The sequence below is a fragment of the Silurus meridionalis genome, chromosome 6, assembly GCF_014805685.1.
Source record: "Silurus meridionalis isolate SWU-2019-XX chromosome 6, ASM1480568v1, whole genome shotgun sequence".
In the NCBI taxonomy this organism is placed as follows: domain Eukaryota; kingdom Metazoa; phylum Chordata; class Actinopteri; order Siluriformes; family Siluridae; genus Silurus; species Silurus meridionalis.
Window position 1 is genome coordinate 23,051,173 of NC_060889.1, and position 18,037 is coordinate 23,069,209.

At 37.2% G+C, this 18,037-nt stretch overlaps 1 protein-coding gene across 5 annotated transcripts in view; it reads left to right on the plus strand.

The window, feature by feature from the left end:
• intu (inturned planar cell polarity protein) overlaps positions 1 to 18,037 on the plus strand; it is a 21,535-nt gene continuing 3,498 nt past the window's right edge. For 2 of the 5 annotated variants that reach the window (XM_046851339.1, XM_046851340.1), the window contains exons 1-11: positions 1 to 402; positions 2,819 to 3,390; positions 5,104 to 5,189; positions 9,592 to 9,795; positions 12,766 to 12,884; positions 13,437 to 13,526; positions 13,809 to 13,886; positions 14,577 to 14,760; positions 15,009 to 15,062; positions 15,180 to 15,242; positions 15,870 to 16,094. In XM_046851339.1, coding sequence (XP_046707295.1) covers positions 311 to 402; positions 2,819 to 3,390; positions 5,104 to 5,189; positions 9,592 to 9,795; positions 12,766 to 12,884; positions 13,437 to 13,526; positions 13,809 to 13,886; positions 14,577 to 14,760; positions 15,009 to 15,062; positions 15,180 to 15,242; positions 15,870 to 16,094 — 1,767 coding nt within the window. In that variant the 5' untranslated portion in view covers positions 1 to 310. Of the gene's footprint in view, positions 403 to 1,182; positions 1,452 to 2,818; positions 3,391 to 5,103; positions 5,190 to 9,591; positions 9,796 to 12,765; positions 12,885 to 13,436; positions 13,527 to 13,808; positions 13,887 to 14,576; positions 14,761 to 15,008; positions 15,063 to 15,179; positions 15,243 to 15,869; positions 16,095 to 18,037 lie in introns of those variants that run through there. The other 3 variants (XM_046851336.1, XM_046851337.1, XM_046851338.1) reach the window with 2 other exon arrangements.

An 18,037-nucleotide genomic window follows, 5' to 3' on the forward strand; every position in this document is an offset into this window, starting at 1 on the left:
TCTGGAGAAGTGCTCAGGAGTGCAGCATTTCACCAAAACCATCAGAAGGACGTTTCAATAGTATTACTTTTAAGATTAGTTTCGTTTTTTTCGTTTCGATTAGTGACATTTTGAGTCTGAAGGCTGTCTCACTATATCGCGGTGCCGGAGTCCGTGCGTGCGTGCGTGCGTGTTGAACTTGATTTTTCTATGTATAGAGCTAACCCCAGTGTTAGAGACAGATCTCTCATGGCGTGGTCACTGTGTCTTCTCTGTGGTGTATAATTGATGAATTTGGCTGCACATGCGCAGACAGACAGCATGAAGCATCATGTTCACCATCTGTTCCTCTGGGAGAAACCTGAGACCTGCCTGCACAGACCTGGACGAGTTTGACTCTATACGCAGTGTTTTACTCTACAGGTCAGTGGTGTTTACATTAACAACTGGTTTTATTTTATTTGTCCAATAAACAGATTTTGGCAGAGAGTTAATAATCAGCCTCAGCCTGCTTATTGTTGGTTATACTCATACAGGGGCAATCAGAGGGGGATAAATGTGCTGTGTGGAGGTTATATATGAATATAGACTGTTTTATGGATGTAAAATATGTTGGAAATGTATACTACAAAAACTTTTTTTAAAGGTTTTATAAATTGTTTATATTAGTTTTAATATTTAGTTAATTAAGTTAATAGTAAGTTGTTCCTGAATTAGACAGTTACATAGTTTAACGTTTATTTGCTTTTACTAAGCCATAAAACACGTGTTTGTGTGTGTGTGTGTGTGTGTGTGTGTGTGTGTGTGTGTGTGTGTGTGTGTGTAAAGAAAATGCACGAATATAGATAGATAGATAGATAGATAGATAGATAGATAGATAGATAGATAGATAGATAGATAGATAGATGGATGGATGGATGGATGGATAGATAGGCTATAGCAGTGAAAAATGTGCAGACACTGTTGAATAAGTACGAAAAATAAATATCCTGCATTATTGGCCTCCATTCATTTAAGATTTATATATATTTTTAATATAGTATATATTTATTTCAAATAATAATCATAATTATGGGTCATTAACTGTCTGTATGCCTTTCAAGTATGCACTGTACACACAACTGAAAGCTTCCACGTTGCTACAGCAACCCTAATCTTATCCAATCACGCGCCGATAATCGGTCACGTGCTCCCCATCGAGAACCCGTATGAGTACAACATGGCGAGTTCGTCTCACGTCTCATAACTGATTCCTAACAAGCGAACGCATATCCTGGAAAAAAACTACACACATTGAAAAGTTTTGACTGGTTTGTAGAAAATGTAGGAATGGCCTATAGAGAGTTCGGAGCGCGTTTTGAGAAGAATTCCGCCTGCACTTTGAGTGAGAAAGACGAAGAAGATGAAGCGGCTGAAACCAGCGATGGAAGTGAAACACACTCCAGTTCATCCAAAGACTCGGAATATTCAGAGTAAGAGCCTGGAGTTATGGGGAAATACTCACATAGACAAAAATCTGAATGTAATAGGTTATTATAGCATGCACAGGTTGATCAAACATTCCTGCATTATACACACAGTCTCAGTGTTAAACATGTCTCAGATCTTTCCATCCATTTTGAGCATTATTCATGAAACCTTATTTTTATTTTATTTTAAAAGTAATGATTAATGTACATAATAGTGTACATGCAAGTATCCCTGGTCCTGGTCATCTGGATAAAATAACAACAACAACAACAACAAAAAAGCCAGTTTCCCTTTCCTGAATTTAAGTTTTAAAGAGAAGGTCTGCTTCTAATTTAGAAAGCCATCCTTTATAAATAATTACATGCTGTTCCTCATCTTTACTGAATTTATGTTTTTTTAAGCCCTCACCACAGAAATAGTGTGGTCTCGTTTAAAGAGAAAGGAAAGAAAACTTATGTTTAGGTGCATTTTTGGTGTTGTACTTTCTGCACTGTGAGAGCGTTTGGGACTGAAAGGATTTGTGGTGAGTTTTCCCTAAAGCAGTCCCTGCACCCTGTAAGTTCATCCTGTGCTGCCAGACAGAACTGTTGTGCGGTTCAAATGACTATTAGACGAGGCCAGATGAGTGGAAAAATGTAAAAACAATATGGGGTTTAAGGCCAATGTGTGGTGTTTCAGGTGGTCACATGTTGCTATTTTTTCAATTATGTTTAACTGGGTCATTGAGTTCAGTCAGAAAATTCACTTTTATACGAAAAGCACATAAAGATGAAGATGTGAAAAGCAGCCTGAAATGCAAGATCACACTATTAACTTGTATACTATAACCTTGTGTGTGTACAGATTTTACTGTATCTATTTTGGCTTATTGCCTGTCTTCGGCAGTGCTAGGAGTGGCCAGCAGTGGCCATGGCCACCATGGAGATAATCATGGCACCCCACTGGCCACCCCACTCGTAATTGCATTTTTAAAATATGAAAATAACGTCTCAAACATTAATTGATAGGAGAACCTTGATCGTATCTATACAAAAAAGTTTGGACTGTGAAACTCTGATTAGTATCGCAGTTTTTTAGCATTCATAAAATGTTAATGATGAATAGTGCAGCACAACCTCAGAGCCTAGATCAACTCCGAGTGTTTGAGCACAAAAACACATATTTGGGCACCTACAATACTTATACAAAGTATTTTACGGTTAGATGAGTGCCCTGTTTGTTTGCATAGTGAAAATTTCTTTGCCACCCCAGGATAACTGCTGGCCCCTCCCTGGCCACCTTAATGCATCATCCCTGGCTCCACCATGTGCCTGTTTTATATCTGAAGCACTATGTGATACTATTCTTTGTTCTTTTTTTCCTGTCACAGCGAGCTTGAACCTGAGTGGCTTGACGATGTCCAGAAGAACGGTGAGCTCTTCTACCTGGAGCTGAGTGAGGGCGAAGAAGAAGCTGTACTCTCTCAAGTAACCGCCGCTCAATCTGCTGCCACCAATCATGTGCGTTTCAGTGAAAAAGAGGCAGAGATCATCCCTGACAAAAGCAGCAAAAAACGTGCCGACTCGAACACAAAATCACACCCAAAATTCAAGAAGCTCGCTAAAATCCTCGGACGCAAACGACGGCCATCTTCGCGAAGCAGGGCTGATGGAAAAAATGGCAGAGCATCTCAACAACCGGCGTCTATTTTAAAAAACCAGACTGGGCAGCGGATGGGACTGGTGGTGCAGCAGCCATATTTGAAAGATGTGTGTGTATACATCAACCCTAAACGATTGGGCAATATGTCTCCACCTTCCCAAGAAGAAGGGGGCTTGTTGGAGGCATTACTGGGAGTGGTACTTAGGACACGGAATGGTTTGAGCTGTAATGGGGAGAGACTTGTCATTCATGGGCTGGTACCCCATAGTCCTGCTAGCAAGTGTGCACAGATATTAATTGGTAAGGAGACTTAAGTTCTGAATCTTTTAGAAATTTTGATGTAATTTGTCTTTCACTACATAAAGTCGTCAATTGATTTGAAAAAAATAGTAAAAGATGCAAAGTGTTTACTCAGTGGGTTAGACATTGGCCTTTTTTTTGTAAGGCTGTAAGTTTAAGTCCCAGCACCACCAAGCTACCACTATACTCCTGAACCCTAAACAACTTAGTTAACTGTAAGTTGCTTTGAACGAGAGTGTCTGCCAAATGCTGTAAAAGGAAATGCATAGTCATTCTTCACCCTTCGCATGTTCCCCAGTCAGTTTTGCTCATTCCTGCTTCCAGATGTCTATGGCTTCTCTGACCACTTTTCTGTGGTTTCACTCAAGAGCCCCAAATAAAATAATTGTTATCCCAAAATGGATTGCGTTCCAGGGGAGAGAAGCTGCAACAACAGTGTTCTGATTTTATTTGCACCAATATGCATTCTAGCATCTGCATTTAATAATAACTGTGAGGTGAAAAACACTTATTTACACCGTTATACTAATCATTACAGCAGACTGGATGAGATCAAATAAAGCATGCATAACTCTCTCCAGATCAAAGAAGCTTCTCTTAACATCAGATTTGGCCACCCTTGCCAAGTTCCTAATGTGAAGTCTAATATATTGCGACAGTGTTCGATGTTATTTATTATACTGTTTGTAGGTTGGGTGGGCCAAATCCAGAGAATAACATCTGTTTTGTTCTCATTTAATTTCAGAAAATGATTTGCCTTCCAGCTTTTGATATTTTCCAGGCACTTGTTGAGACTCGTTGCGTTAGTGATTTAAAATAAATCAGCCACATCATTTTGGGGCATGAATATTTTATTTGGCGTATTACAATGGCTGTCTGATAGAGAGAAAACTGCTCGCAAAACAGTTACATTTATTGAAAGATCTGATGACAGGAGGTTGAATTGAGTACAAATTGAAGAGTCTGTAGAGTGTAGAATGCTAATTGGAAGATTCAATCTCAGATAAATAGTTTTTCAGATGTGTGTTTTAAGCTTTTGCCAACCATCCTGCTTTGAAATTACATGAATTAAACTCTAAATGTAACAAGATGCAGCATTATTTGTTTTTACTATCCATTTAAAATGCACAAATGTTGATGTCTGTTACAGATCAGTAGCCGGTCGTCACTTTTATTTGGATTAGTTACATTGGAAGAATCAAGAAATCCTTAAAAAATTAGTGAGGGAAATTTTACTATTGAATATTTTACAATTTTTCGGTGACCTTTTCATCCACATGAAATGACATGCTAAATGTAACAAGATGCAGCATTATTTGTTTTGCATGTCCAAATCCAAACACACCAAAGGGATTCCAATGGAATTACACAACTGGATAAATCACCACAAACTAGTTTTTTACATGTGGCTCTGAAATGCCTGGCCATGTTAAAGCAATTAAGCCATTTAAATGTCTAAAATAACGCAGGGGAAATCTGTATAAACGAGATAGGAGTGTGCAGATCTCTGAAATGCAGGTGGTGGAGGTTTCGGTTTGCAGAAGCACGAAATCATGTGGTGTTTGGTAGTGTATTTAAAAAAACAGGGAATCAGATATTTTTATCCATACGATACTAATCTTGGAGCGATTAATGATACCCTTGTCTGTTGGTAGTGAAGATGATGCAGATATTTAAATGATATAATCATTTTCCTTTTTTTTTTTTTTTTAGGTGACATTCTTGTAGCTGTTGATGATGTGGAAGTTACATCTGAGAATATTGAGAGAGTTCTGTCCTGTATTTCTGGACCAACACAGGTGTGTGTTTGAATGTGTTTTCACATTGGTTCAGTAAAATACTTTGAACTTGACACTGAAATGACCTATTGTTTAAATCTTTTGGTGAAAACAAGGAAGTTAATACCTATAGTCATTTGAAATAAAACAATTAAGGACATGTGAACGTAATTATAGTATGATAAAACATTCATTAATTGTTTAGGCTAATAATCACAATCACAACATACAAATGAATGGAAATGAAAGGAAAAATGTTGACTCCTGGGAAAAGTCACTGAAGAACACTCCTGAACTTCTTCTGACTGATCTCTCTTATCCAATGATGAAGCATTTAATAGCCAAGAGGAAGTGGCGTCTTCCATTGTGACTCTGTTCCGATGAACAGGTTAGAAGGTTGTTGAATAGTATGATGAAAAATTACTTATTATAATAAGAATAATAATATTAATATTCACTGATCTTTATACTGAAATGTCAATATCTATAAATGAATATCTATGGGAGATTTTGTAGTGTTCAAGGCAGTGCTTCTCCTCCTCCTCCTCCTTCTTCTCATTATCATCATCAAAACACAATAACTAACGGAATATCTTTTGCAAAAAAATAGTCTTCATCATTGCTCCAGTACAGTTCCAGGCAATCTGTTTGTTGAAGCTTTTATAGAAACTCATGATGACTTTATTAAATTCTTTATGTTGGTTTCTCCTTTAATTTGTCACTCTTTTATGTGCTTTATCATAGTTATATTGGCATTCCAGTTCATAATGTGCAGTCCCTGGATCATCATTTTGTACATCCCAAAATAGTAAATAAAGTCTGTTAAAGTCTTCTGGGAAACCCACACTCCTACTGTACCGCAACTCTGAGGAACACCACCATAATGCGACTATAAAAGTTAGAATTATTTACAGATGCTGTACGTCAGACATTTCGTGAGGTCCCATCTGCACACTGTGGATGTCATTGGACCAGTATTTAGTGCCCATTCAAAAATCATGAGAGATTCCAAAGAACAAATTTTGTTGATTTTTTTTGCTTGTTTTCCAAAGTTTATTACCTTTTAGTGTTTTATTACTTCTCAGGGCATTTATAAGTGGTACTTTAAACAAAGCTTCTACGTTGGACAGAAAGCATGTTGGTCTCCAACAGCAACCAAATATAAACTGGGCCTGAGGAACCCAATTATAAAAAGCTTCTGCGTTTGATCTGTTTAATGTGTTTTTTTTACCACTTATATGCAACAGAATGTGCTGAGGAGATTGAAAAGCTTAAGGCACACATGTATAGCTTCATGCTGAATTTGGCAAATCATTCAAACATACATTTAAAGATGACATCTACCATTTTAATAAATATTTGTCTTAAATATAGCCTAGTTCTCTGGGATTTTGCTGCACTGGTGGTCTAGATTTGTTTTTTAATTTAAAGATTATTTTGTTTAATGGATGGTAGATGTTCTAAATGTGTTTTAAATGTGGAAAATAATTGTTGTGGAATTATTAAATAAAAAAAAACAAAAGAAATCTAAAACTTAAACTTAAATAGCAGCCATGTTGTAATGGGTAGGGACACAGCAGACTGCAAGTGCTCATAGAAAAAGATTACGTTTCATTAAAAAGTTGAAACCAATTAATCCCTTAAATACAGACGTCTGGTTTCAAAGTGCAGAGTAGCTTATTTAGAAAACGTTGTGTCAGGGTAACATATGGTCGCTACATGAGATAATATGAGGTCTTTAGAGGAGTCTAAATAAAATGCAGTCCTGTTTTATGAGGCATTTATGAGCAAGTCAGAGAGTTCTTTGTGCATGTATTTTTGCTTGGCAGCACGATTTTGAGTAACTGATTAGGCCTGGATTGAAAACCCTAGCATTATCACTTACATCATCTCCTAATCTTTCAAGTTTTTTTCATTTAGCATCTAAGTTTTGTACATAAGAATATAGATTGCTTCCTTTATACATGAAGTTATCTTGTTACTATATGTACGCTTATGTCCAACAAAGCATTTCCTCTGATCTCTTCCCAAGCTGGATCTGTTCGGTTCAGCAGCCTGAAAAACGTTGGAATGTGCATTGCATGGTTGTGTCGCCAGGGTAGCGATGGCGGTTATGGCACGGCTCACATTTGGAAGCCACAGGAAAAGTGCTATTACTCTGTGGATGGAAGAGCGGGGAGAGAGAAAGGGACAGATTAGAGGATGAGCGCATAAAGCGAATTACGCCAAAAGATTCAGCAAAGAACAGCAAAAAGTCTTTTTTCTTTATTTCTTAAAACTGCTTTGTTGTATATTGGAGGACATGATCATTCACTGGGTAAATAAGGTTAGATGTGTCATGTTTTGAGTTCTCAGGCCAGGCTAGTATCAAGTTTTTTAAAAATGATGTTTGCCAGCATTTTGTAACCATAATGAGATCACGTTCAAAAACACAGGACCATATAACTGACCAGTACACAAACAGCAAATCTTACGTTTTTTTGGTAAAACATGTTACCCTGAGGTTGAACTGGTGGTTCAGCGTCAATTGAAATGGCCCTTTTCTCTCTGCTTGTTAAAAATCTGTGGAAGATTGTGGAGCTCTTACCATTCAGCTGCTTTTTATGGGTTTTACTTGTGTCCTGCCTCAATGTGCAAAGTTTTCTATATTTTGGTTGCACAGTAAAGTGGCAGTCAGGGGTGGGCACTCAAACACCTTATCTTATCAGATGTTTCATTTTTAATTTTCCTTTCATAAAAGTAATTTTCCTTTATTTTTAGGAATTTGGTCTGAAAGTAGTTTCTTGACTAAGACCAGTGAATTGGTAACATTTGTTACAGCTATATTTAACCCAGTCCTTTTGTCTTTAACCAAATTCTTCATAACTGTGATCATATATTCATAAGCCATGTGCTTACCTTAATATTTTGTAGGATATATTATTTTTTTAACTTCTCAATGAATAGTGCACATTCCAAAACACTTACATATTTTTACTATATGGAGTATGAAGTATGGAGACACCTGATTTTTCCAGTCATATGTGGTTCTTTCCCATGCTGTTATCACAAAGGTGGCACACAGTTGTATATAAAGTCCTTGGATGCATAGCATTAAAATTTCCCTTCACTTGAACTAGAAGGCACAAACCTGTTCCAGCATAATAATGCCACTGTGTGCAAAGCCAGCTCCATAAAGATATGCTTTGCATTGGTTGGAGTGGAAGATACTCTGCTATAGAGCTCTGCCTTTAACCCTATTATAATTTGTTACATTTATATAGCGCTTTTCTGCAGCACTCAAAGCGCTTTACATATGAAAGGGGGATTCTCCTCAACCACCACCAATGTGCAGCATCCACCTGGATGATGCGACGGCAGCCATATTGCGCCAGAACGTCCACCACACACCAGCATATTAGTGGAGAGGGGAGTGATATAGCCAATTAATATGAGGGGATGATTAAGTAGGCCAGCGGGCAAGGTTTTTTGGCCAGGATGCCGGGGCACACCCCTACTCGTACTATTGAACACCTTTGTAATGAATTGGAATGCTGACTGCACCTTAGGCCTCCTCACCTCACCTACATCAGTACTTGACTTTACTAACACCCTTTTTGATAAATGAGAACAAATCTCCACAAGTACACTCCCAAATCTAGTGGAACATCTTCTAAGAAGAGTGGAGGTTATTATAACTGCAAATAGGGGCTAAATGTGGAATGGGATGATCAAAAAGTACATACAAATCTTATGGTCAGGTGTTCACAAACCTTTGTTCTAATAGTGTATCAACTCGCACATTGGCACAAAACAGCTTGAATGCTTGTTTCTGGTCAGTCTGTGGAAACATGGTTTCTGCTTTTGGATCCCAGCATTCGGTCCAACTTTTACTGTTACACATACATGTTACACACACACTGCACACACACTGACAAATGCAGAGAGATTAAGCTCCATTTACTGCAGTTTTCATTTAAGTCTGAAGAAGAACTGACTTTGGCTTTTTCACAGCCCTGATGCAATATCTGTCCATTTCCTCACCACCTCAGAATGACCATTTAATGACTGTAGTATAATGTTTTCTAGGGCACAGTAAAGTTTGTCAGATTTTCCTTTTCTTAGTATTCTGTTCCTTAATTTTCCTTTAGCATACCCAAACACACCCTAATTTTTTCTTACACTGAGAGAAAATAATGAGTTCTTGATTGAAGTGTTAGATTCAATATAACATACTCAATGACCACAATTTATTCTGGAATACTACTTCTAGGGTTTGCCTGCTAGGATTTGGATAGTTTTTCTTGCAATTATTCATATTTTTGCGATCATTAAGATATCAGCCTTAGCAATTTATTATTAGTTTTTAAGTACCGTTTTGTTTATTTGTGCTACATTGTGATTATCAGCGAGTGCTTATTCCTGTTCACTGACCATTTCTCAGGTGCATTTGACTCTGGAGACTGGCATCGCAAGCACTGTAATGGATTCTGAGGTGCCGAGATCGAGACCCACCGCCCCCGTCAGCCAGCTGGTGCGACTCCTTTGGGGTGAGGACACCACGGAGCTGCAGATGAGTGTAGCGCACGTTCCTCACATCGCCATGTACCTGTCACTAAAACTAGACTCTGAGTCAGCTCAGGTGGAGGTCAGTGATTTAAATGTTTACAATCATCTCTGTACATAAAGTGAGAAAGTAAAAAAAATACAAATATTTTGCTTTTATTATTACCTACAGTTGCTTTTTATGTAAACGGACAGCCATATAAAGCATGTGTCTGGTCAAGTTTGTGACAAATAAAAGTGGAATTTGTTTCGAAATAGAACAGTTTGCAGACATTTGGCAAAATGATAAAGGCACTAAAAATAATATGGTTTTAAACATAAATGAATTTACTGTGATTTTAGGTTCATCTTAAAACACCCTTATAGTTTATATTGTAGAGGAGTACATATAGATTTGAATGGTGTATAATGCTATTTTTTCAGTTATGTCATGAAATCATTATTATGCCAGCTTTTTGTATTTCTTATGAATAAATGTTTACAGCTAATGTTGGCTATACCTCATCGTGTATCTTTGGTGTACATTTGGTCGTTCATGTTGGCATTGTGTATGGAATGGTTGTAAATGGAAATCTAGAGGTTTTATTTTTAATTGTGGTTAAGGTTGTACATATCTTTCTGGAAGCTTCTTTTTTGATTAGTAAGTCAGTCAAAAAAGAATTATACCGCACAGTGCCATCGAAGGATATAACAGAATGGACCAGCAAGTATTTAAAAAATGAGAGAAAGGCCCAATTAATCTGCCTCACATCATAATTTCGACCTTTATTCAGTTAATTTCTGCCAGAAGAGCTGCGGCAGCAGTGACTAAACACATCAGCCACACTGAGCGGTGTCTTCACTCAACAGCAACAGGAGATGAGCTTGTTCTAAATCATTTATAACATCAAACTGACATTCCATTAATAACATCTGCTCCTATAAGGATTAGTGGGTCTTGTTAGTGGCATGAAACACTCAAATAGATTTAGATTTATGCAGAGCTGGAATTACAGTAAACCCTTGAGAGAGACCAGTCTTGGAACCTCTCAGATAAAATGTTTTTAAGGTCTTATAGTTATTCTCAGATAACAGGTCACTCACACTGAATGTGTACACATGTCCAAAATGACAATAATATGCACAGTATTCAGTTTGATGGAGATTAGAATCTTACAACATTTGAATAATTGAGTTGTATTCACTGAGTTGATTCATGGCACAGGTACTATAGACCTTGTGCTCTTGTTCATTAGGTTTACTTCCTGCCTTTCAATATTTCTCAGATCAGTAAGTTTATTATTCAACTAATTTATACACAGATTAGAATCAGTAACCATATTTATTACACAACAACAATAAAAATGCGTAATAGTTACTGAATAGTTTATGGCATTAGTTCTTCATTTTGCCACATGGATTTTGAGATTGAAGTGGAAACTAAACAGGTTCCTTTCAGTCATTCTGTGGACTATTTATCTATTTTGTACAATTCATGCCATACCTTTTCTAATTAGACCAAAATCCTTTAATCCTTTCAAATAAATGTATTTCAAATATGCCTTATATTACATTAACTGCATCTTCTACAGAGGGTATTACTTCTGCTGAACTTCTCTTTTAATATTTTTACTCATTGTGTATTTTTTCGTAGCTTTACATTCAGACTGCAGTTTGTCAGTAGGTGAGGCCTGATATAGTTTCCTGTTTGGCCAGGATGTCCCAAATCTGAATGCAAAAACAACCTGCTTAATTATTTTGCTGTTCCTCACCTCATTAAACAGCCTGTTGAGGAAAAGCAGCCAATTTATTCCCCCAAATATTTAGATTTTCCTATTTCTAACAGTCTCCTGTGGACCTGATGGAGCTGTGTTGAGCTGCTTGTGACCGCTCAATGCAACAAATTGCATAGTTTCAAACATGATTTAACATTCTGACATTACATTTCTGTCATCTGGGTGTCTGTGTGCATGTGCATACATTCAGTTCTTTGTGAGGACCAAAAAATTCGGATGTCCTCATAATTAAATAATTAAATAGCGCCAAATGTGCTAAATCACCTGTCAATCAGAAAGAAAATACAAGTTTGTTTTTGAAAATCTAAAGTTGCCAGAGGTTTTCAATCTGAGTATGGAGGTTAGGATTGGGATTTGCTTTCCTTGTGCCAAAGGATTTTGTGTTTTCATGTCCTTTTGTGCTATTTTGAGACCCTTTTACATTCTCCTTTTCAGTCCTGCTTTTGTTTTGTATGTAAATACACACCCATGTTTCCTTCAGGTTTCTGAGAGGTTGAAGTGTCCTGTTATGCATACTAATCAGAACTCAGTAAAAGAGGGTCCCCACTTTTTCATCTACTCTGAATAAATGAATGAAATGAATGAATTCTTTAGTTTTTTTTTATTTTAAACTAGAGCAGAGATTCCTTTTATAGAGTATGCTTGCCTTTCTGTGAGAAAACTGTTTATTATTATGACCTTACTTTCAGAATACAGGGTTATGAGAGAATTAGTAAACGTACTCTTTACTTGAAAACATAAATAGAAATGAATGCAACTGGCTTATTATTGTTTATTCCCTCAACAAATTTTATGCTTCATTAGCAGTCAGTTTAATATGCATGTGCCATGGCATCTCTTTCTATGGCACTTTTTTTAACTATTGATTAAGCACGAGGGCTAAGACATTTGCTTCTTAAATTAATTCCGGGCTACATTAAAATTGGGTCATGTTTGCTGTGTTTATGAGACCATTCCATATAAATGGCCTGATTTAGCTGTTTTGTCTGTCATTTCTCAGGATAGCAAGAATTGATGCAGTATAAGTGCAGTTTATTAAAGTCATTCAAAGCCCTTTTATGGTTCATGACTGAAGAAAAATGTTGATTGTCTTGCTTTCATTGTCACTGAACCGTTACATTGTCCAGATTAAAGAAGCTCTGTGCTAACTAGCTAAACTGATTATCTTATTTTTAAACTAGCAAATGCACTGATAGTTTGAATTCACTAGTTTTACATAACTTCTAATAGACACTGTGTGGAAAATCTCTGTTACTTTATGTGTTGTCTCTCTGCAGCAGGAGATCTTGTACCAGTACCCAGTGTCTGAGGCGGCAGCACAGCTGAAAGGGATACGAGGTATCTTCCTCACTCTGTGTGACATGCTGGAGAATGTCACCGGAGGACAGATAGTCAGGTAACTTTCTTCTTTTTTCTCTTAACTTCTCATTAAGGGGAAGCGCTCCTTAACTCTATGTTCAAAATATAGCATCATATGCACATATCTGCTCACATTTTCAGTAGTAAATAAAGTACTAGTTTCAACAGTCAACATACAGATTTAACGTTTGTTTAAATCTGTAACATTAACCACAATTAACACCACACAAGAAGGCAAACACATCGTAAATGTTAATAAATTGCACATATCGCTTGCCAGCATTTTGCTAGTTAATGGGTTTTTGGTGTTTGGACACAACAAATAAAAGATATGGTTTTCTCGAGGCATTCATGTATTTTTTCACTTTGAAACTCGAACATACTGAGGTTAGATTTTATTTAAATCCGAGCTACGATTTGATTTCTTAGCTATCGTAAACACAACATATGAGACGATGTGCGACCTATTTAATTTGATATAACAATTATTTATTAGACAAATATCAAGATTCTGACATGCCTAATTAAATGTGTATTTCAAACCATTCAATGTGCATGGGTGTGTGTGTGTGTGTGTGTGTGTGTGTAGTTCATCTCTGTTGCTTAGAAAACATTTAGTCCATGTGGGTTATTGGAAGGAAGGAGAGAATCTGCTGGTGATTGGTCTACCTGCTGACAGGTAATCATGTGACTATCCTCTCACACCATCTATAGTTTCAATACACTTTATTCTTTTATTCTCTTTTGGAGATAAGTGAAATTTGTTGTTAAATACTTGCAGTTTAGTTAATTATGTAACAAAAATGATGGAAGTCTGTCTCACCCAAAACCTACATAGTGAGATCACAAAGACTTACTGATGTATTTTAAGACACTGCACAGAAACACCATGGTGATTGGACAATTGTCACTAATCTATTTACTAAACTTAAAATTTCCTGAATTATGTTTTAACCTACAGGGTGCCACTACTGCATTTGCAGGCTGTTTTAAAGGGATTGGTGCGAACTCTCAGGGTCATGTACGGCTCTCTGCAGAGGTGGGTGCTGTTCTGCTGTACTGTACATAAATTGGTCCGTTTGAGTGCTTTCATTTTCTGTGTCCTCTTTTCTATTAATGAATTTGTAAAAAAAAAAAAAAAGAAAAAGAAAGAAACATACATTCAGATTACTTTTTGTAGTGTTTTACGCCTGTAGTGTTTTATAGTTCTATGTGTGTGAGGGAGTAAGAGGGTGTTTGTCTACAGATGAGTGGGGCAGAAGCCAAAAAGGATGAGTGTTTGCGCAGTTGTAATTGTGTGGTTTTGTGTATTTGTATGGTTTTTACTGCTTTGGTGTGGTAATAGTAGTTATTTAGCAGGAAAGAGAACATAGAAATTCTGAACAGTTAAAAGAAGTCTGTGAAGTTTGGAAAAAAGGCAAGAACAATTTAAATGTGTTTTTTTATGGCAAATAATGATGTTAAAGCTTGGCTCACACAGTATTGCCAATTTGTAATTTTTAAAATGTTGGCAGGAGATTACATTGCATACATTTTGAATGGGATGCCAAGCTATTGCAGGGCACCGTGCACACATTTTCACAACTAGGGGTAATTTAGCAAGGCCAGTATTTTAGCAACCACTTCTAGCTACCCACTAAACCCTTACCACCATTATTACCAAAATGAATGTACTTTTTAGAATGAACAGCAGAAAAAGAAATGAATACATTTTATTGTTTCTCCATAGTGCCTTCTGTGAGGTGGAAAATGCTCCTCGGTTGGATCATCTCTTCTGCTTGTTCTTCCAGAGACTCATCCAACCTTCTCGTCTGACTGACAATCCTGTCTCCTCTTCCTTAAACATATCCGGGACCCTCTTCCTAGACGACTTACCCGCCATGCGCTGGCTCACTTTACCACCCGACATTAAGGCATGTCCTCTAATTAAGCCAAGCACTAGAGAGATTTGAGAAACGAATTGTAAAAATTTCAGGTGAAGTGCTGCACAAAAGCGAGGTAACAGGATATATTGTTAAAAATATATCACACGTTTTAATGACACACACGCTTGTTAAATAATGTGAATGTTAAGTATGATATTCAGTACCATTTGAATGTTTTTTGCAGTGTCTTAAGTGGGTTTTTCTTGTTTCTGAAACTCCTCTCTGTGGCTTCACAGGTCGAAGTGGACACTGTTCTATCAGACTTTGAGTCCTCAGACTTTGGTGACATGGTCAGTCAAGAACATTTTTCCTTTTTCTTCTTTATAGGTTATGTAAATAAGAGCTAAATTACTGTGCAGTCTTCTCTTTTTGAATTTTTTTTTTATTGTGACTTTTGGTTTTAACAGTCAGAAGACTTCTATGGCATGAGGCGTCTGTATGTTATTCTAGGGTCCTGTCTCTTTTACAAGGTAAGTCCATCTCCCACTACATCCCCCTATGTCTTTTAGCAACATCAGAAATGTTCCCAATAAGTAGCACTGCAGCTCTGTAAATGCCAAGCAAGTGCTGCACAAAGGATGGGTTATACCGTATAGAGTTATACCGTATTTAATGTATATAAAGTCTCTAACATACAAATTGAAACTGTATTATTATCCCAAATCACTTTACTGCACAAATCTACTTTCCAAACTTTGGGCCACACTTCCTGTCTGAGTTTGTTGATGAAGAATATTTACACAAGATGACTGACACTTTTTCCCCCTATGAGATTCTTTATAGTTTTTATGTTTATAGATAGCTGTCTTACATTTGTAGATCAAATACCAAGTTTGTGTGTGGGTGTGTGTGTGTGTAAGTAAAAGACATGATGTACATATGCAGGTGAGCAATGCTAAATTGATATACATAACTTTATTGTTTTTTACATTTGTCTCGTATTATTAGTACAATCCTAAAGATGCTTTTAACTCCTGTATAACTCCTAGACGGAATGTGACATAAATGCAAAATTCAAGCAGAAATAAAGGAAAAATGCCAAATTTATTGCAGTTTGTTTTCCCCTAAAGTCTTAGACCGGTTCTTTCTCCACTCAGGGTTATCTGATAGCGAACCATCTGCCTAAAGAGGACCTGCTGGACGTGTGTCTGTACTGTAAGCACTACTGTCTGCTGTGTCTGGGTGCAGAGCAGCGTGTGGGGCAGCTGGTGGTGTGGAGGGAGGTGTTCCTGCAGCGCCGTTCACAGCCTGAATTCTCCACCACCACCCACCCAGGCTACTGCGAGTCCAATGGCCGCGTCTTCCTCCTCATCGTGGGTCTGGTGAGGGTTGAGGCCATCTATATCTATATCATCAATATGCACTACAGAGAATTGGTGACATGAAAGTGAATTGAAGTGCAGCTTTAAATTGTGTTAAATTGTGAAAAAATGACAAAAATAATCACTGAGACGGATCTTTCATTCTTACTAACTATTTGATAAGGCTTTGTGTGGAATTTTATGAATATTTTTCATTTATTATGTTTTCTTTTGTTCCCTGGTGGTCTAGTGGTTAGGATGCGGCGCTCTCACCGCTGCGGCCCGGGTTCGATCCCCGGTCAGGGAACCAACCCCAGCCATTAGGGTTGCACAAGCCTTAGTGCCGGTCCCAAGCCCGGATAAATGGGGAGGGTTGCGTTAGGAAGGGTATCCAGCGTAAAAACATGTGCCAAATCAAACATGCGGATGGTCCGCTGTGGCGACCCCTAATGGGAGAAGCCGAAATAAAGTTTTATGATGTTTTTTTTGCATAGAGAATAATCCTTTTTTTTTACTACTTCTTAGCCTAATTGCTTATAAAATTATGTAATATATGGATTCCCTATGGGTTCTGAATTACTTCAAACATTTTAAACAGGCACAATAAATCTCAGTTATAATAATCTCAATTCTTCCTGGAAGATGTTCCTCTAGATTTTGGAGTACGCTTACAGAGATTTTGTATGGCTACAATTAGCCAAGGAGTTGTTTGGTTCTTGTTTCTGAGAGTTTGATCAATTGTGCAAAATGACGTGAATTTTATTGTGCAATAAATTCATTAAGGGTGATATTTATACATGAAATTAAACTCTGAGAGGTGTATCCGAATTTGGGACTGCTCAGGGAATATGTTCTTTCTCATCCAGTGACAGTAGCTGAAGCAGAGAGGAGCATTTCAAAGCTGAAGCTAATCAGTGGGGAGCCTTTGGGTTATGGCGTGGTTCACCAGGGGCACCATTCAAGCTAAAACCACCACTGGCGGCTGGTGGTATCTACCAAGCCGAATATACAGTTCAGCATTAGTTCAACATCAAGCAGAACATTTTGAGAGGAATAAATGATAGAAGAATCTCCTGACTCCAACTTGCCACAACACCCGTGACCTTATTTATAAGATTTTTTAAAGTCGTTTAAAAGAAGGTTTTGGGCTCATGATAATTTTTAGATATCAGTGATTAACTCATTAATATCATTCTATTTATAGATTGGTGTACTAAGAGTAAATTGGAGTTTTTTCACATAAACTGAGTTCTTTAAGCAAAGAGTCTTGTGATAAAAATGATAATAGGAACATAATAGCCATAATAAATCATAGTTCTTGTATAATTATGTACATTTGAAGGCAAATACTTTTGTAATTTTACTCAATTAAAAGTCTTAAGGGAGCACTTTTACTTTGGTAATATTTTACCTACTGTATCACTACTTTTACTCAAATACCTGCTTTGTGCACAGGGGTATTATCATGCTGGACCAGGTTTGAATCTCCTAGTTCAAGTGAAAAGAAAATTTTATTCTACCACCTCCAGGGACGTCCTATACTATTGTGTGCCTCTTACTTCGTGGTAACAGTTTCGGGATGGACCACATTTGGCTGGAAAAGTCAGGTGTCACAATACATTTGTCCATATGGGTCAGGTCTTTTTGCTAATTATTAATCTTTTGCATACCGTGGTTCATCAAGACGTTAATGAGATCAACCAGATTTGCGTGTCTCATGCCTTTTTATTGGTAAACCTTTGATAAAACACCTCTGGTAAACTGAAACTATTTAAAATTGACTGATTTTGATTTGTTGTAATTATCCAAGTGCATATTGGCAGTTATTTTGCTTTTAACACTCCAGATGTATAATTATTTAAATATGTTACCTTTGTGTGTGTGTGTGTGTGTGTGTGTGTGTGTGTGTGTGTGTGTGTGTGTGTGTGTGTGTGTGTTTAAGTGTGCCGTGCTGCCATGCTGCT